The sequence below is a fragment of the Rhinolophus ferrumequinum genome, chromosome 18 (genome assembly GCF_004115265.2).
Source record: "Rhinolophus ferrumequinum isolate MPI-CBG mRhiFer1 chromosome 18, mRhiFer1_v1.p, whole genome shotgun sequence".
In the NCBI taxonomy this organism is placed as follows: domain Eukaryota; kingdom Metazoa; phylum Chordata; class Mammalia; order Chiroptera; family Rhinolophidae; genus Rhinolophus; species Rhinolophus ferrumequinum.
Window position 1 is genome coordinate 52766927 of NC_046301.1, and position 21204 is coordinate 52788130.

Here is a 21204-nt window from a genome sequence, read left to right on the forward strand (position 1 = left end):
GGCTGTAATTCTGGATTTTGGAAAGTAGGTTAGAGTTACATTTATAAATTTGGCATTCAGGTGTCAAATTTTGCTGTCTGGAGTCTGTCAAGACAGTTTCTCTGAGAATTCCTTAAACTTTAAAATGCGGAGATTGTGTCTAATCATCTAATAGGGTTTTTTTTTTTTTTAAGTTCCAATTCTAGATTTTACTTTTCTTTATCTACTCTCTACACGTGTGTTTATGGTTGTGTGTTTTCTTATTATCTATTATTCTCTCTGCCTGAAATCTACATTCTTTTCTTTTCCAAATACTGACTTATTACTCAGCCTTCAAATGCCCCCTCCTTAGTAACCTCTGGTCAGAATCAAATAATCATCCCTCTGTATCCTGAACAATATTCCCCAAACATCCTATTCAATAAGTGGAATTATCCTGACCCTATAGTGTTATTTGCATGAGTTTTCTTTTTTTTTAAAGCAATTTGTAGAATTAACAGTCCATATCAGTGAATATTTTGTAGCTTTTTTAAATATAGAAAAATAGAGTACAGTTTGTACACATTAGTACCTGAAAGAAAAGGGGACAAATAAATGTTTCAACATTTTATACAAATCAGAAGAGAAGATTCAAGAGCCCCATTTCCATTCTGTCAGTGAGCAGGCGGGTCACACTGTGGAATTTGTAAGTTGTTATTTCGTGTTGTGATGGGGAATGTAATTAAGGGACTGAATTTTCTTTTGTATTGTGATTTTGTTCTTCACATAATTTAAAGTTGTTTTGGATGAAATTGTGACAGATTATTGATGTTTCATACATTTAATGCTGAGTCTTGCTAAGTTGTTTTCTCACATCAGTGACTTTGGAATTCAAGAGTTCTAAGAAACTCAAAATGTGGACTACCCAGTGAATCATGTGTATATATCACAAAGCTACCTGACCACGTTTAACTGAAGACTAACTGAAGAAAAAATTTCAAAAATAGTGTCATTGATATGTTAAAAAGAAGTGCATGCATTCAAAATCAAATTTAACAAGTGTGTTAAGGAAAAGCAAATATAATTGAGCTCACTCCACGATTATGAATTGTCCCAAGCTGACTAGAATTAGAAAAAGAAGAGAATTATAGAGATGTTATATGCACATGAAATCAAAATTTCCAAAGGAGATTCATAAATTTTGTTGTATATAAAAAGTACTTCATATCTTTCTGGTTAAATTATAAAATTCAGGGTGTGTGTGAATTTTTCCCCCCATACATTTGGATCCATTTCAGGAGAAATAGTTAGAAACTTTCCTTAAGAGAGGACAAAGTGTCCCAAGGATGAATATACAAAGTGCAGCCGTTTTCTGAGAATTTCAGTACTCCAATGCTTCTATTTGCCTAAAAATGTATCTTTTATAAACCTTTGTAAACTAGGTTTAAGTGCTACCTCAGTGGTATATAATTGCACTAAGAATATAGCTAGGCTCTTAAAGAACACAATCTCCAATGAATATTAAATATCAACATTTCTCACTGAATATTTTCTCAACATCAGTCCATATCTAGAATATGCCTGTGGACACACAATTTTATATTAATAATGTTGATTGAATTTTTAAACTTGATTTACTGTTACTACAAAAAAAGTACACATAATAGCTAGCAGGTTATACTTCATCAAAAAAATCACATGGGAGTGGGACCCACAACACAATACTCCTATTTTGTGGCCCACTAATGAAAAATTGCAGTCACTTGGGTAAGCCTTTGTTCATGCATCTTTGGGACTTAAGTATTTGGTGTGCAGAGGTAACTACAGAACTACCACACAAGCTATTAAAATATTACAGTACTTCTCCAGTTGGGAAATAATATGGATCTTAGCCTTCTGAGACTCTTCCTTTCTGGCTGCCCTAGCATCTCTAGTAATCTGACAACCCAAAGGGTATTAGCTGTTGCAATTGGTAGTGCCCATACCATACTGTTGTTATTAAATACTTTGAATGAAATCCATAAGTGAAATATGGATTATTTGTTTTGGCATCAAGACTTCTTGAATACAGGTGACTTGTAGTTGATCATATTTGTCTTTTACTTAAAGATACAGCATTACTGTGATATAACCTCTTCTGATGTAAAAGTAAAATTGTTACCTAACACACTACCTATTTATTGTATAAAAGGCAAAGATATTTTAAAAGTACTTCTTATATCACATAATTCTTTCCTGAGATCTTTTAACTTTGATCAACAAAGTCTGCAGTCTGCTTTCATCTTTTGTTAGGGGTACAGGTTTACCATCTTTCAAGGGTCTATTTGTATAGATTTAAATGAAAAATTAAGTGTTCTTTGGCATTTCATTTTGATCAAGTGTTGTCTTTGTCTTCCCTTTGGGTAAGCAATCAAGTTAGTTTCCACTTTAAGGTGGTACAGTTGCTCAAACACCTCCATGACAAATGGATTGTCCAAAATAATGCAAGATACCTGGTTATTTTGAATTAGAATTCAAAATGTCACTTATACTGACATATTTAGAATTTAGTTCCACTAACTGTGTCTAGTAAAACATCCAACTGCATCTAGTGGTTGATATTATTGTATTACTTCTATTAAGTTTTTTTCCTTTGTTTTTCTTTTAAGCATCTTTGTTTCAAGTACTTTAAGCCACTCTTGACTAAATTAATTAAAAACACACTCCAGTATCAAATATCCTTCCTTGGCTAAAACGCTCAATTGTTTTGAACATTATAGATCATGAAATTAGTCATTTTAATAAACTGTGTAAAACAAACTTTTCCTGAAATTTGATTTTGGATTCCTCATTAACTAGTAGTCCTGGACTCAAACATTAACAAATGAAGATGTATTGTACAGAACTACACAGTGAAGGAATTATCATAAAGCTTTGTATAAAATAAATAAAGATACCAAATGCACACCTTGTGACATTTTATGTCTGGTTTCGTAGGGTCAGATACGTATTTTAACATAATAAACCAAATGTGATATATTTATTTTAAAATGTTTGTCATTCTACCTGTAAAATGACAAACTTTTCTATTCCTTTTACTATGAAGTCCTATAGAGGGCAAAGATATATTTAAAGTTCTCTGAAAGAGCCCCACACAGAACCACGAACAAGAAGTTACTTAATAATACAGTTTTGATGTTGGGAGCGTTAGTATTTGGCATAACACCAGTCAGATATTAATACCACTATAACAATTTGTTATATATACCTAGACAATTTGTTTATTTTCCTCAATTAGATCTTTTACTAAACACTCCGCATTGTATCAGACCATATAAAAAACAATGTTTTTTTTGTACTAACTCTTCAAATATGTGAATGAGAGTCCTACCATTATACCCAAAAAGTTACTTTGTTTCTCACATATGAAAACCCATGATTTATTTTTCATTGATTGCTTTATTTAGTTTCAAGCCATCTTAATTATCTGAACTACGATGGGAAAAGCACCATCTCCAGACTGGCTGTTGTTTTTAATTTATCCCATTTTGTCTCACTATTATGTTGGGTAAAAGTGACCTGCAATCAGGGAGGAAATGTATACCTCAGACTTTTTTGTCGTACAAGTTAATTAATTTTAGATTATTATTCCCTTCTGCAGTGTGTAAAACACTATTCATAATATACCAACAAACAAAGACAAACAAAAGAAAAAACTTGGGTACCAGGCAATATGTCTGCTCAATTTTGTCCATATCCTAAATATATTTGGACAATGGCAAGGGTAATGGAAAACGGGACTCGTTTGAATGATAAACCTTTTCAAATGGAAAATGTTTGTGACACATCTTAATGACAGTAGTCTTTTGGAGCAATTAGACACTTGGAGTGTAATATAGAATTTAGAAAAATTCTATATAGAAAATGAAAAAACCCATTATGAGTCCTTATATTTTTCCCTTATATTATCTTATGTTATTGCATACTTGAACTACATGGAAATCCTGGTTAGCCAGAAAATCAACTGTTAAACAATGTGAAATGTGAAATGTTATGTATTGGACCTTTGACTAAGTAACTAAATTGAGTTCCAATGCCTAGAATAAGACCAATATTTAAGTATTAAGTTTCTTGGGTTTTACATTTCTCTCATATTCAAAGACAGTCTTGGGAGAGTTCAGTATTTTGCAGATGCCAGTTTCCCATATTATTTTCATCAGTCTGCTTCCATGTTAACTAAGATATTAGATTAAGATTTTGGTATACACTGGGGCATGGACAATATATTTTAATAACCAAAGAGTCTTGATTTTTAACAGTATGAAATCTGGACAATGTAGTATATAATAAACTTATCTCAATCATGAAGTGATTCATAAGTACAGCTACATAATGTTGTACAATATAAACATCAATTTGATATTAATAGCCTTAATATTTTCTTATCTTAAAAATAGACTTTTATCTTATCTTGAAAAGAGTTATTTAATAGACAAACTACTCAAAAATGCTCTCCCCTTTGGATTTTTCTATCTCCCGTGGCTTGTCTGACAGAAACTATATAGAGAGATAATTTTTACCTGTAGCAACTTGTAATATGTAATTTGTGTTTTTATTTGACGGTAAATTCTAGGGTCAAAGAAAGCAAGAGGTTAATGGCCCTGAGGTAGATTTTACACCTGTTTTGGAATTGTAGCCTCTCAAGGCAGGGCTTCAGTTCTGCAATTTACTGCATGTGCAAAATTGAGTCTGCTGATCATCTGAGCAAATCAGTTGGGTTGCTCTTGTTATTGAGATTTACCATTGCCGAAGGTCATGAAGCATCTTTATAACAAAGAAGGCCTGGTTAAGTTTACATTCAAGTTATCACAGATCTAGATTATGGTTAAGGTGATATAGTATTATTCTTCAGTATTACTTTACTCACTCGTGTAGTCCCTGAACTATGCCATTCATTTCTGCTTTTCTCCTGCTTCTCTAGAGTTGTTTTTCCTTTTCTGCAGCAACATTGATCCTTCTACACTACTTTGGACAATTCTTACATTATGAATTAAATTTTAAGTAGCTCATTAGCATATTATAAAGGATTTATTAAAGGTTACTCAAAAAATGGGTAGTCGGGAATGGCAGCAGGGCATAGTGTCGTATTAGAGCTTTCTGTCTATTTCACATGATGCTCTTCATATTTTCTGGAAAAACATCCTCTGAGGTTGAATACTGCTTTCTTGTGATCACAGGCCATCTTTGGAGGGGTATAAAGTCCATCAAAATCACTTTTTTATTTTATTTTGTCAAAAACAAAGTTTCCTTTCCTTATCATAAATTAACTTTTTTCTTCATGATGAAACAGAATACATTTCAAATATCAAATTTATCTTCAGGTGGATCTTCACAGATGCTGTTTTAAAAGTTGTTATTCACATATCCAGATTTAGCTCTTATGGAATCAGTTCCAAATTAAACATTTGTTTACATATATATATATATATATATATATACACACATATATATGTATATTAATTCCTCCTTTGTGATAAAATTAGTGGCATTAGAACTCTGCAAATGCTGAATAATGTTAATGCATGCAAATTAAGGTTTTTCTCTTTTAGCATCAACTGTTGAATAGTTTTCACAATATAATTTATATTCAAATATTTGATACTAACATCATTTGTCATTACATTAGTGTTCAGTTTTTGTCATTTCTCACAAAATGATCCTGGCTTTTTATGATTTTAATTTTAACTTGCATTTTTATAGCAAGTTATTTTATACATTTTGTATGTAGGCAGTGTTAAAAGAGGGTTTAGCATTGGGTTGTAAGTTTTGCTTTTTGTTAATATACGGAAACTGGGTTTTGCTTGTTTGTTTTTGTTTTCTTCACTCTAAATTTCTTCTTCCTATTTAAATATGCACTGAACATTATTGAGTATCTGCTGAGGGCTGTGATTGTTTTTGGTCTTGGAAGTATGAGAGCCTCATTTGAAAACACACTCATCCCTTGATCCCTTTCTTAGAGAACTCCCAATATCAGTGGGGAGGCATACAGGGAACAAATAATGATGCAATGCAAAAGACATTCTGATGGTGAAGAAAGTAAACTACCAATTTCACGCAGACAAGGAAGCAGGTAAGTAACCAGGCAACGTATTGCAGAGTTATTGATGAAGTAGTCTAGTATAAGCAGCTTGGAAAAAGTACAGGGCAGGGAAGAGACATCACAGGGAGATGAATACAGAAGAGGAGATTGCAAGCAGATGTACCAGAAGGATTGGCTTCTGAGAAAAAAAATAATTGTTAAGTAATTTCTTGAAAGTTAGTATACCTTTTTTCACTTTTAATTTTGGGTACTGGTTTATAAGCAATTAAACTGTGATCTTAAAACTTGGGTATTACTGAATATTTATGTTAGTATTTTTGGAGTTTGGACAAAGTAAGTTCTGGGAATGGCAAATCGTAGTTTGTGGCAAACAAGTTTAGTATAAAAAAATCTTGGTAGTGTTTCAATTATTAGTCAATTCAAGTGTCCGTGATAAGAGGAGATTGAGTATACAGTAACTTATTCATCATATTGTTGCCACGGAAATGTAAGTTGGATTAGGTCATACACAATAATTTTAATATTAAAATAAGTACATTCTGCTGCATTATGGATAGTATTGTGTGTTCATTTAACCTCATTTGTGGAAGGAAATTCACAAATAGGTTTCCATATATTTAGTATTACAATATTTTGTTTAAAAAAACAACATGGAGGGAACATCAGATTATTATGCTGAGTGAAATAAATCAGACAGAAAAAGTCGAGAACCATATGATTTCACTGATATGGGGTATATAAAACTGAAACCAACAAAAGAACAAGGCAAACAAATGAAGAAACAAAAACTCATAGACACAGACAATAGTTTAGTGGTTACCAGAGGGTAAGGGGGGAGGCAGGTGCTAAATGAGGGTAAAGGGGATCAAATATATGGTGATGGAAGGAGAACTGCCTCTGGGTGGTAGTAGCTGATGTATTACAGAATTGTACATCTAAAATCTATGTAACTTTACTGACAATTGTCATCCCAATAAACTTTAATTAAAGAAAAAACTTTCACTTATCATGATTATTAATAGTTATTTAAAAACTTGAAATTATATGGCAAGTTTAAACAGCAAAATGCTAGAACTCTATCTCCTTTTATTTCTTCATTTTATGTAAGTATCACAATTGGAGACTAGATGGAGAAGAAAGGGAGTTTCATTATGAGTGAGCACTAAGAGTTTATTGATTCTTGGTATGTATTTGCAGTTAAGAAATACATTAAGCTGAAAGTAACATTTATAACTTGCAAAAGAAGTTTGAGTGAACTATAATACAAAGATATAGTTAGAACACTGGGTTAAAAGTAGGCAAAATATGAACATCAATGATTGATGATATTTACACATCAACAAAATATTTAGGATTACACTAAAAACATAAAATATGTATGCTAGAAACATTAGAAAATATTAGGTTGGTGCAAAAGTAATTGCGGGTTTTGCATTTTTTAACCTTTTAAACCACAATTACTTTTGCACCAACCTAGTAATACTAAATTATATTGTTAATTGACTTCTAGTTCACTAGAGGTTAACATAAAGAGGAAAATATAGCCCCTTTCTAAGAATTACAGTGTCAAAAAGATAAAAATCTCTTTTGGATTATAAGAAATTTAGTAGAAATTTCAGCTAGTCATACAAGAAAGGAAAGGAACAGAGGTCCACAGTCCCTTAGCATGGACAAGACACAGGGAAAGTTGTATATGATATTTTTTAATCTTAAGTGTTTTGCGAAACTTACAGAAAGAAACTACATTCATATAAATCATAAAAGTCCCCCAAAATAAGGCTAGAAATTTAGGAAAATCTGCATTTACATGCTCATACTTTTTTTTTATATATGTTAGCTATTCAGATTTCAAACTTATGTTAAATAATGAATTAACCAGCTGTTCCAGTTTTAAGTGGGTTCATGAAAGGTGATTAAAATATTTGATGTGAAATATTCAGCTGTATCTCTCTATTATAAAGACTTATGCCTTTCAGAAATTTTCCCTGAGAGTAATGAGTAACACAGTTCATCTTGAAATCCTCTCAAAGAGCCAGAGAGTTAGAAAGGAATCTAACCTTCCTGGAAGCCATATTTTCATGCTCAATGTAGATGGTTAAAAATTATATATTTGAACATTTTAGGCAAAATATCTAGATGTTGTAAAGACTTGCAAGATGTGTGATATAAATCTCTGGAATGAATTACAAAGTTGTTATAATCACAAATCCACATGGCAATGCATTTTCTCAATAAATCTGTATTTTAAATACACTTACTATTAAGTCAATGGCTTGCTAAACTTTTAACAATAAAAAGATATTTTCACACTTGAAAAAGTTAGAAACCAGTATCATGCTCAAACACGTTTAAGTGTGTTCATAAAGCTTCTCAAGATATGCTAATTTCTTTTTTCCTTCTTACCCACACTTTCATGCCCTTGATAAACAGAATTCTAAAGGAAGTGGACATGTCTGGTGCACATAGCAAAATGTTACCTTCAAAGGCATTGCATTAATATCTATGAGTTTCATTCTTTCACTATATTCTCTCATTTCTAAGAGAGATGGTGGTACAAGTTAGGCTATTTTTAGCCCAGTGGTAACTATTTTGTTTGGAACTTTGAGGAAAATCAGTTTGTCACTTTTGAATCCCAAACAAATAATACATATGTTTCTGCCAGTCTCTTGTAGTTATTTATTTCTCATGAGAAAGTAAAAATAACTCCAGTCAAAATTTCTAACTCATCTACAGTCTTTCTCTGTAATAAGTGCCTGAACCATATAATTTAGAACAATTTGTTAGAGTCATTACATCATTAGCCTTTGGATATGTGCACTTTTCAACTGGCTATTGATTAGAACTGTGTATTGAAATGTAGTTTTCACAGACCTGAAAAATAGAATCCACATTTTATTTTTTAAAATAAGCTTTTTGTTTCATAGTAGTTTTAGATCTACAGAAAAAATGTGAACATAACACAAAAAGTTCCCATATACTCTGTACCCAGTTTTCTGTGTTATTAAGGTCTTATATTAGTATGGTACATTTGTTACAATTAGTGAACCAATACTAATACATTAAAATTAGCTGAAGTGTGTGCTTTGTTCAGATTTCCTTAATTTTTACCTAATGTCGTTTTTCTGGCATCACTTTCAGGATACATTACATTTAATGTCTCCTTAGGCTCCTCTTGGCTAACAGTTTCCCAGACTTGCCTTGTTTGATGACCTTGACAGTTTTGAGGATTATTGTTCTGGGCTTATGTAGAATCTTCCTCAATTGAGATTTTTCTGATACACATTTTTTCTCATTGTTAGACGTGGGGTTATGGGTTTTTTTGGGAGGAGACCCCAGTGGGAAAATACCATTTTCATCACATCTAAAAAGAGTATATATTATCAACATGACTTATCACTGTTGGTGTTGGCCTTAATAACCAACCCAAATAAGGTGGGCTTTGTCAGGTTTCTCCACTGTAAAGTTATTCTTGTTATTCATCCTTCTATATTGTACTCTTTGGATGGAAGTTACTATATACAGTCTTAATGAAGTGGGGAGTTAAGTGGGGCGGGTGGACTATCTACATAAATTATTTAGAATTCTGCGTGAGGGAGTTGTCTGTTCTCCGTTTATTTCTTCATTCTATCATTGATTTATATCAGTATAAACACATGGATACTTATCTTATGCGTAGGGTTATAATCTGATACTACTTTATTTTGTTGTTCAAATTATTCCAGCTTTGGCTTCAGTTCATTCGGCTCCTGTATCCTTTTGGCATACATCCATAATTGTACTTAGTTTATTTGTTTTGTTTCTCACCATTTCCTTACTTTCTGACACTACAAGTTTATCCAGCTCATCTTCTATATTTCCTCTCCCAGTACTGGAATCAGCCATTTCTCCAAGCAGCTTGGCTTCCTTTTGTTGGAGAATAGTAGTAGCAACCAAAATCTGGGCACTAGATATATCTATTGCTCCTGTGGAATCATTGTTTCTGGGCTGTCTGAACTGACAGAGCAAGGATGTACACATGTGTGTGTGTGTATGTGTGTATATATATATATATATATATATATATATATATATATATCTGTGTATGTGCACATGGTTATAAATATTTCTATATGTAATCATACGTATCTTTATTAAGCTAAACATGAGTTCATACTGATGTCTCCAACTCTAATCGTACTGATATCTCCATCTCTAATCCCACATGGCATGCGCTGCTCCCTGTGCTTGTCTGTAACCTCCCACTCCCACACTGAGAAACCTGGCCCTCACTACCTGCCAATCACTTACTAATTGTTCAATTCCAGTGTGTGTGTATAGCCGTATTAGAATTGTTAATCCATACCTCTACAGGGAAGCATTTCAACAGCTAGAGCACAGTGCCTGTATACAATATCTGTTTGCTTTCATCTGACAGGCTCCGCTCATTTCTAAAGTTATTTAGATCAGCACATTTCCCCTCACCCTCTTTAGTAAGGTTGTTTCATACATTTGTAATGTATGTAGCTTGTATCTTTCTCATTCCATCTTGGGATTTCCTGACCTCTTAAGTAATATGTTTTAATTTGCTCACATTTCAAAGTTTGCACTTTGTGCTGTGACATTCTATAGGTTTGTGCAAATGTGTAGTCTAGTGTCTTCATCATTACAATGTCATATAGAATAGTCCACTGCCCTATCACTAATCATTTTACTGTTGCTACAGTCTTGCCTTTTCTAGAATGTCGTATAATTGGAATCATATATAAACAAGCCCTTTTCAGATCTGCTTCTTTAACATGGCACTATGCATTTAAGAGTCATCCATGTTTTTTTGTGGCTTAATAACTCATTTCTTTGTATTTCTGAATAGTATGTTGTTATGTGGATGCACCGCCATTTGTTTATCCATTCATCGATTGAAGGATATATTGGTTGCTTTCAGTTTTTTTTTTTTTTAATTTATTGCGGTCACAATTTATTGGTGTTTAAATTTATTGGTGTTAGTAAAATTACATAGATTTCAGGTGTACAATTCTGTATTACATCATCTATAAATCCCATTGTGTGTTTACCACCCAGAGTCAGTTCTCCTTCCATCACCATATATTGGATCCCCCTTACCCTCATTTCCCACCCCCAACCCCCTTACCCTCTGGTAACCACTAAAGACTGATAGTCTGTGTCTATCAGTTCTTGTTTCTCATTTGTTTGTCTTGTTCTTTTGTTGTTTTTGGTTTATATACCACATATCAGTGAAATCATATGGTTCTCTGCTTTTTCTGTCTGACTTATTTCGCTTAGCATTATATGCTTTCAGTTTTTAGCAATTACAAGTAAAGCGACTATAAACGTTTGTGTACAGGTTTTTGTGGAAACAGAGTTCTCAAGTCAGCTGGGTAACTAGTTACAAGTGCAATTGCTGGTCTGTATGGTAAGACTAATGTTATCTTTGTAAGAAACTACCAAATTCTTTAACAAAGTGGCTGTACTGTTGTGCTTTCCCACCGGCAATGTATGAGAGTCCCTGTTGAGTCACATCCTTGCCAGCATCTGGTATTATCAGGTTGTTGGGTTTGAGCCATTCTAATAGAGCTGCAGTGTATCTCATTGTTTTAATTTGCAATTTCCTAATGACATATGATGGTGAGTAACTTTCATATGTTTATTTGCCATCTGTAGATCCTCTTGGTGAGATGTCTGTTCAGATCATTTGCCCATCTTTTATTGTGTTGGTTTTTTCCTTAATTTTGAGTGTTAAGAGTTCTTTGTGTATTTTAGATACAAGGCCTTTATCTGATAGGCATTTTTCAATATTATCTCCCTGACTTTTCAGTCTGTTCTAAGTCTTTTACAGAGTAGAATTTTAAGAATTTAATAAATTCTAACTTGCCAATGTTTTTGCTTTCATGGATTGTCATTTTATTGTAGTATCTAACACTTCATTGCTGAGTGTAAAGTCACCCACATTTTCTCCTTTGTTTTTTTCCAGAGGTTTTATAGCTTTGCATTTAAATTAGGTCCATTTTGAATAATTTTTGTTAAAAGTGTAGAGTTCTGTGTATAGATTTGATATTTTATCTGTGGATGTCCAGTTCTTCCAGAAACATTCATTGAAAAGACAATCTTTTTGCCGTTGAATTGCCTTTGCTCTTTTCAAATGATGAGTTAATTAAAATTGTGAGTCTATTTTTGAACTCTGTATTCTGTTCTATTGCTTCATATGTGTATTCTTTTGCTAATACCACACTGATTTGATTGTTTTCACTTTACAGTATAAACTTTTGAAACTAGGTCGTGTGATTCCTTCAGCTTTATACTTCTTCACTACATTGGCTATTCTAGGTATTTTGCTTTTCTATATAAACTGTAGAATAAGTTTGTCAATATCTGCAAAATGGCTTGCTGGGATTTTGATTGAAGTTGTGCTGAATCTATAACTCAAGTTAGGAAGCATTGATGTCTTAACAATAGTGAGTCTTCCCATTCATGGACACAGAATATGTCTGCATTTATTTAAATTTTCTCTGATTTTTAAAATCAAAATATTATAGTTTTTCATATAGATACTATATCAATTTTGTTAGATTTACACTTAAATATTTATTTTTGGGGGCTATTGAAAGTTGTATTGCTTTTTCTAATTTCAGATTCCAATTGTTCATTGACAGTATATAGGAAAGTGATTAATCTTGTATCCTGCAAATAATTCTTCCTCTTTGTTATCTCTTTTTTTCTCCCAATTATGCATATGTTACATCTTTTTAAAAATGATCCCACATTTCTTGGATGTTCTACTCTTTTGTTTTTTTTGTGGGGTTTTTTTTGTTCTTTTTTCATTTCAGTTGGGAAGTTTCTGTTGTTCTATCTTTAAGCTCATTGATGCTTTTTGGGGACACGTCCAGTCAGCTGATGAGTCCCTCAATAGCATTTTTTATTTCTGTTACAGTGTTTTGATTTCCAGCATTTCATGTTGATTTTTTTCTCAGGGTTCCCATCTCTCTCCTTACTTTACCTATCAGTTCTTGAATGTCATCTACTTTTTCCATTATTGCCTTTATATATTAATTATAGATATCTTAAATTGCCTATTGGGTAATTCCAATATCTGTGTCATATCTGAATTTGATTCTGATGCTTTTTTATGCCTCCTTCAGATTTTTTTTTCTTTACTTTTTAGTATGCTTTCTAATTGTTTTGCTGAAAGCCACATACAATGTATTCTTTTCTGGGTCATTCTGGCTAGAAATTGGACTGTATTTAATGTTTGCTAGCTATAGCTACTGGATGCTTCGAATTCTTGTAGTGTCCTTGCATTTGTCTGTCCTGTTGACTTTGAGTCTCTGTAAGTACTTTTTCTCAAAGAGAGTTTGTACCTGAAATTCTTTAAGCTATAATCTGATATTGTTGTGAAGCCCTGTTGGTATGGTGGTAAAGTACAACAGAGAGAAAGTATAATTTTATGACTAAATCTAAGTCTTTTAATGGGCCTGTGTCCTGGGCTGTGGCCTTCACAAGTGTTTCTTAGCTTCTCCTCCCCACCTTAAGTGAGGCAAGAAGGCTAGAAAGTCCTGGAGCAGGACAAATGCCCTTTATCCAGGTAGGTTAATAAGACCACTGGGATATTTTCTCTGGAGAGTAGTTCTTTGTTATTTTTCATGATGGTTACTCTTCCCTTCTCCTTACTAGTGTCACATGGTATCTTGCTCTGCTATTCATCATGAGATCTACGTAAGTTTTCTGTTGGTAAAATCCAGGAAAGTGTGGGGCTCTCAGTAAGAATGCAGTCTCCAGGATCTCATTCCCAAGCTAGGTCACATTGTGCCTCCAATAATATATCAAAATTATTGCAGCTTCTCTGCATGTATTCTGAAACTGACCATGTTTCTCTGTATTCACCTGTCTCTCCATATTTTGGCATGGTGGGTTTGTTTTACGACCTCATTCTCTGATGATTCCAAGAAAAATCATTGACTTTCAGTTTGCTAAGGTTTATTTTTTGGTAAGGATGGGGTGATGATTTCTGGACTTTTTACATGTCAGAGATTAAACTGGAAGTCCCTCACGTTTCATGTTTTATGCCTAAAATATTGGTCCACTGTGTGTGCTGAGTGTTCAGCTAGCATGATCCATTTCATGAAAAAGCTTTACAGTCATCACTAAAGAACAACTCCCCAACCTCTGGTGTGGGTATTCATGTGTGATTTTCTCTTCATTGGCTGAGTCACTTCCCTTAGTATTTTCAGACTGGAGGAGTCACTGTTATTGTAGTTTTCCCAAAGTTGCCTCCCGGAAGCTGCTTTTTCTCTTGTTTCTAACAGTGTTTAGTGTTATGGCTCCTATTGGCACCAAAACTATTTTTTCCAAAATAGCTTCTCTCTCTACACTGCCTCAACAGAGGAGGGATTGAGAGCCCTCCAGCCTTTAATTGCACCATTTCTTTATTCACCCCCAGGCTTCCTCACAAGGCTGGGATAACTTAGACTTCACAGAAAGATTGGTGCTTCTAAAAGGAATTGCAAGGTGGAGGGAGAATTTTTAAGAAGAAAACTGTATACTAAAAATATCTCTGCTATAGTCCAAGAAAAAGCACTGAGGAATTTAAACCTTCACTATGAGTCACCTTATGGTTGTTCCCATTTCCTAACTTTACTCAAAGAAGAACTCTTTTTTTATCATTCGTTTTATGATCAACAATTATTTATCACTCTTCTATGTCAGTGGGTGTTCCATATCCTAGAATACAGCTATGAACTGCTCTTTCCATTTGAGAAACCTCACATCCTACTTATAGAAACCAGAAGGCCCTCAGGACACATCTCCATTTCATAGCAGTAAATTTAACAAATATACTGATCTGGTCTAAAGGCTTCCAAAAGTCATCCCCAGCAGGTAGTCCTTGGTAGTCTTTAGCACTTCCAAGTCTGCAGGAACAATTCCTAGTTGTGTGTGATACTTCACAACATCCACACAGGATTGCAGAGTAGCAGTTGGTGTGAGTTTTGGGCATGCATGTTCTAGTTTTCTGAATATCTAGGGAGTACTCTTAGAACACACACACACACACACACACACACACACACACACACACACACACAGACACACACACACACCTCTCCAAGGAACAAACATTAATTCTCAGAGATATGTAGTTAAATGAGGAAAGGAAGCATATTCCTAACTGTTCCTTCCTTCTCTTATTTGCAAGTTGTTTCTTTGAAAATGGAAATTGAACTTCAGTATTATTCTGGGGAAGAAAGTGCTCAATAGTTGAGACATATTTCTTAGTGACACTACGCTCAAGAAATACATAGCCAACGCCATCAAATTTTCAAGTGAAAAACCCTTTCACATTTTTGGACAAGGACTATTCTTAAGATTCAAGATTGAGGATGGTTGTACGAGAGGAGGTGTGTGCTTGTGGGGAGGGCTTTCTCAGGTACATGTATGTGGTGAAGCGGGGAAGTATTTGGCCCACCCCTTACCTGCACCTTACTGGATATGATATGGAATGGGCAAATTTTAGGAAGGAAATTGTTGAGGAGATGGAGAAGCAACATAGAGGCAGAGGATTGAATTTTTTTTTTCCTATGGGGGAAAAAGTTCCTGTTTTAAGATTAAATTGCAATAGACCAGGGTACAATAAGGCAAGAATAATAAGCTTCACTTGGAGAAATCAGCTAGGCCTTCTTTCTGCCATGTTGTACAGCTCCAGGTGCATCATTCACAGGGCGTTTTATATGAAGAACATCTCTTGGAGCTCAGCGCTATTTACATGGATTACAATGTGAATGACGCCCCCTGGAGTTGTGCAATGCAGCTGGTGGTGGCACAAGCCTTTGGAATAGTAATACTTGTCATGTAAATTATTTGTAATTCTATTTTCTTTGGAAAGTCATCCAAAATCAACCTCTCCTTCAGCTGATACTAAGTCAACCATCTTTTCTCAAAGTTTTCATAGTACTTACTCATTGCACTGCTATCAAAGTTGGTCTACTTGTCAGTGTCCCTATTATGTCTGAGCTCTGGATCTCTTTCATCCCTGCACCCGTAGTTCCAAGCACAGTGTCTGGCACAAAGGAAGCATTCAGGGTTCTGAATTAAAAATAAATTATCCTCCATGAGACATACCCCATTGCTTTGCAATTTTTTCTTCGTAATTTTAATTTGTTATCAATTTAGTTCACAGAGAATGCACTGTGCTCCTATTTATTAAATTAAATATCTGCTTGAAGTAGCATATTAAAAATTAAGCTTAGTTAAATCTCAATTTCCTGTGATCACTAAATAAGTTGCTCATTGCTGCATCTCATATTAGTTTGGTTCAATGGTTAGATAGCAATTAACACGAATGCTTAATGACCACTTTCCTCTTCTGATATAATACTAATGATACTTACAGTCTAAAGTGCTTTAGGGTTAATTATAAATTCTCATAATTTGCCTACCCTGTGCTGACGGACCGTACATTCTTACACGTAAGAATATGATGAGTACTCCAGACCTGTGTAGGAAGAATACTGGTCTGCAGAGGCTCAACAGTCAACAATTATTAACCTTTTAGTTATCTCAAATCACCTAAACTATTTCTGGAATCTCTACTTTATCATCAGTGATGCAAAAAAAGATTTCTTTGTAATATGACCTGACCTCTGACTGTTTTGTGATAACATAAAAGAAGGTATTATCTTGAGCAACCATCACTGTCTCTTACCCACAGGGATTTATGGGATAAGGCAGTAAATCTCTCTTTTTCCCTAACTCCCTTCTTTTCAATTTGCCTATACCCATGCTGCTGCTTCTTTTGAGGCCATTTGAACATTGGTTTCTTCCAGATAAAATTTTTTTATTGTAAGGTGACTGGCTGGTAATGTCAGTGGGTGCATATGATACAGAGCAAGTCATTACACAAAATTTCTCTCTTATAATATGATGTGAATGTGCTGATGTAGTAATATACCCATCATAGGTCTTTTTTATATTCTCGTATATTCTTCATGCATGTATTGAAAGCTGCACTGAAGCTATGTAGATTCCTCTTACCATTTCATACATTTAACTTTCTTTGTAAATATTCCTATGAATATGTCGCAGTTCAGTTATAAGCTTTCCAGTCTTCAAGGCCATAGCCTTGTACCGTGATTCTTTTCTGTTTTCCCACAACAGAGAGGACGATGTCCATGGTGAATATTCAGTGATTATTATGAATACATTATTAGGTAAAAAAGTATATATTTTAACTTGTTGAATTATTTAGCAGGTCTAATCATTCTAGAATTAAAATAATAACTGTTACATGCAAAATAGAATTAGAATACAGTTGACATTTTACTGTACTACCTTAGTAGGTATAGCCAAAATTTTAATAGCTCTTCTCATGATGACTTGTTGATAGCAATTCAACAAAACAGTGCAAAGAAATGATTTGCACAAGCCAAGTTCAGGGAAGACATCTCAGATGAAAAGAAGCAGGCAGTCACCTTGGAGGTGAGCAAATAAATTTACAAATGGAAACTGAGTCAGAATGATCCTAGTTGTTTTCGGTGTTTAAAATTCTCTAGAACATTGCAACGAATTCAACTCAAATCAAAAATGAAAGTAATCTTCCTCTTATGACTCTTCCATACCTACTTCAGTACCTATGATATAGTAGGAGCTCAATAAAAAATTATAGGTTAATGTTGACTGAATAAGGAGGAACATAATTGTGACCACCACCACTCCCACCACAGAAGCATGCTGCAAATGAAATGAAACTGTTTTATGTAATCTCAGAAACTTAATAAGAAATACGAAGTTGGCTGCCTTTAAGAACATATCCCAGAATGGGTGCTAATGATATCATAATGTCATGGGCTAGTTTATTATGCATGAATTCAACATTTTATTATAAGTACTAAAGTGATATTTAATTATAGAGTGAAAATTAAAAAAAAATAAATGGCAGATGACTTACAAGTAGAACATTTGTTTATACTTGATTAAACGCTTTTGGTCATTATGTATCATTGCACTCCTTGCCTTTGAATAAAGATACTAATTTTCATTTACTCTTGCACACTTCAAGAAATGTAATTTAAAGCTGATGAATAACCAAGATACTGTGCTGGGAAATGCAGAAATATTTACTTTTTGTTGAGTACAAATTAGTTGGATAGGCAGATTTTGTATAACATAGATAAGAATTTTTAATAAAATCTTAAGCAATGTGTTGGAAATGGCAAGTGTTAATAATTTGTTGCTCATTCAAACAATTGTTTTCAAGCTCCCTAACCATTTCCCTGTATCTCAAATGAATGATTCATTCATGTTAGATGTTCAGCCTTATTAAGAAATCCATTCCTTTGAGTATCTTAGACTTACGTTTTTTTAAAATATATAACTTCCCTATTTACATTGTTCAGATCCATTTAACTTGAGTATTTTGTCATTTAGGATAATAACTCATCAATCTGTTAGTGCAACCTTTATGTTACTTTTCTTAGTGCTATGAAATGTGCTATTTTGAATCCCTGAAATGTTATAAACCACCAGATTGCTAATTGCTTTGGATGCTGTGAAAAATAATTACTCCACATTATTTTTGATATTTAATTGACACTGTAATGCATTTAACTAAAGACCTGCAATAAACTATTTCTAATTACTGAGGGTGGTGGAGTGGAAAAGTAGGCTATAAAACTTTGAAAGGGAAAGAATGTTTTCTCCATTATGTTAAAAGTCATTGTTGATACAACTTTTTCAAAGACAAAAAAGAAAAGTTCCTCCAAATGGGAAATTCTGGAAAGCTAGAAGGAGTTGTGGAAAATTTTTACTCATGAGATAGTAAGGATATTTTTTAAAAAAATATTGCTTTTGAATAGATTGTACTGGTGCTCAATGTCATATACTAAATTTACCAGGCTTGCACTAAAATTTCTCCTTTAGTGGGCAGAACTTTACAAGGGAGATAATCATTCCATTGGTAGAATGAGTAATCCCTGTCAGTGGCCTGTGTTCAATTTATTCTGCATCTGGAAGGGCAATCAGCTGAAAATCTATGACAAATTTTAGATGTCATTGGAATATGTAATTATATCAGCATCTGGGTCTGTTCTTAGCTCCCAAGTTAAGAACTTCATGTTATAAACTGATCCCTGAAAGTAATACTTAGAACCTGATGCAAGGAATTTCTACCATCTAGAAGTGTCACAAATTGGGGTATAAAAGTTGTTAGGCTCTTTGAATAGATGTGTACTGTTTTCATTCCCTGTGGCTCTGGGATATTATTGATAATAGGCATATTCTTTTCCTTCCCATAACCACTGGGTAAAATAAAATGTCTCTATTGGTATTTCATTCATTTGCTTTTTGAATTTCAATTATGTACATTTTCCAAAAGTAGACAACTAATAAGAGTGACCTGTTTCAGGGAATGTAAATTATTTTCAGAATTTCAGAAATTGAAAAGGGATAAGAGGAAGGAGAAAATGCTGGGCTGGTGTGAAGCGATAGCCCGTAACCCTCACAGAATCCCAAACAACACGCGAACACCCGAGATCTCAGGGGATTTGGCTGATGCCTCACAAACCTCCACATTGGTGAGTGAAAAGTTATTTTACCTCAAAATAGCTTGTATGTAAATGGAATGCAAAGGAAATGAGGAGAGGGATGACTTTCTAAGTAAACATTATTCTTGTTTACAATAGTATTTGTACTTGTATTATGTTCATATAGATTCAGTTTAGTTAATGACTATTCATAGATATATGTTAATGCCATATAATATCAGAGTTGAATTCAGATTAAACAACAATTTCTTTTTCTTTCTATTTCTTTGCCCTTCCTTTATGTTAGGGACCTGAAAGAGATATTTAAAGTTCATATCTTGCATTCTGTACTTGTGTAATGGAGTCAATGGAGCAAAACAAGTACAAAATTATTCAAAAACAATGAGAATCAGAACACACCTTCTGTATATTTTTAACATATATTCGAAAAATGTTTGCAAAAAGGATTCAAAAATTATAATTTTCAAATTTTCAGTTAAATAACTGCAAAAATGATTTGAAGACAAGATAATGACATACTCTTGTGTTTTGTTGTCTGCTTTAAGTTCAAATGCTTGACTTTAACTAGCCATTATTTCAAAGTGATTGAGAAAAGAGAACTCATTAGCAAAAGGAGTTTTTTATGCTCTTCATGTAGACATTCTTCATTTTAAGGAAGGAAAATTCCATTTAATCTCTGCATTTTAGTTTGACATATTAGATCTATTTTAATTATTGTTTTACTAGTTTATAAGAACACAAGTGTTTTCATTAACCTTGATTTTATCAGTTGATGAATGCAGAATTGAATATGAGCAAATATTTTAGGGTTTTTCAAATTTTTTATTTATTTATTTATTTTTTACTTTTGCGTTACTTGATAATTTATATTATTTTATGTAGAAATAATGATTTTGAACAAACATTGTTGAGTGGATATCAAGAGAAACCATCCAAAGAAATAGACTGTCTGTTGACAAAACAGAGAAGTGGGAATTTTGCTTAAGTTTTATCACCTTAGATTGTGGGGAGAGGGGGGAGGGTATGGAGAAATGTGAGCAACATGACTAAAAAGTCAAAGTTCTAGGGAATAAAATCTTTGAAATGTCATCCGCACTGCTTCATCGCTCTCTAATATCACCTTTTGTAAATTATTATTTTCAATAAAACTGCTTGGCATGGGTTAACACCACTTAAACACGTATTACACAATATTTATTCATAAAGCTGCACTTTGTCATGTGTCATGCAGTAGCTAATTTTTAAATAAAAAAAGTTACTTCTGTGCTTTCATAAGAGTGGCTTTAATGCTTAATTCCTTTTTCATAGAAATGCAGATCAAAACCTTGAGCCAATAATTGTCCTGGCGTTCTCTTACAATTGGGTAACCTAATATTAGCTTTATTTTACAGATGTGTAGAAACTGTGGTCCAGAAAAATTAATTGGCTTTATAAGTGTCACTTAGCTAGTAAATGAAAAAGGATTAGTGGAACCTAGGCTTCTCAAGACAAGGCTTTTTCTACTATACGTACTGTCTCACTCTCTTGATGACATTTTCTTCTCCTTCAAATACTTTTTGTAAAGGGAAAAAGACATCAAGTTACCAATTTAATTAAATCCAGTTATTAATCTTTTAATATCTAATGCTATGTGATGGGATA

General features: G+C 33.5%; 1 protein-coding gene across 2 annotated transcripts in view; it reads left to right on the forward strand.

Moving 5' to 3' along the window:
* Positions 1-21204, forward strand: part of MARCHF1 (membrane associated ring-CH-type finger 1) — a 647830-nt gene that overhangs the window by 368024 nt on the left and 258602 nt on the right. For both annotated transcript variants that reach the window (XM_033135185.1, XM_033135186.1), the window contains exon 4: positions 19445-19593. In XM_033135185.1, the coding sequence (XP_032991076.1) occupies positions 19483-19593 (111 nt within the window). In that variant the 5' untranslated portion in view covers positions 19445-19482. The remainder of the gene's footprint in view (positions 1-19444; positions 19594-21204) is intronic.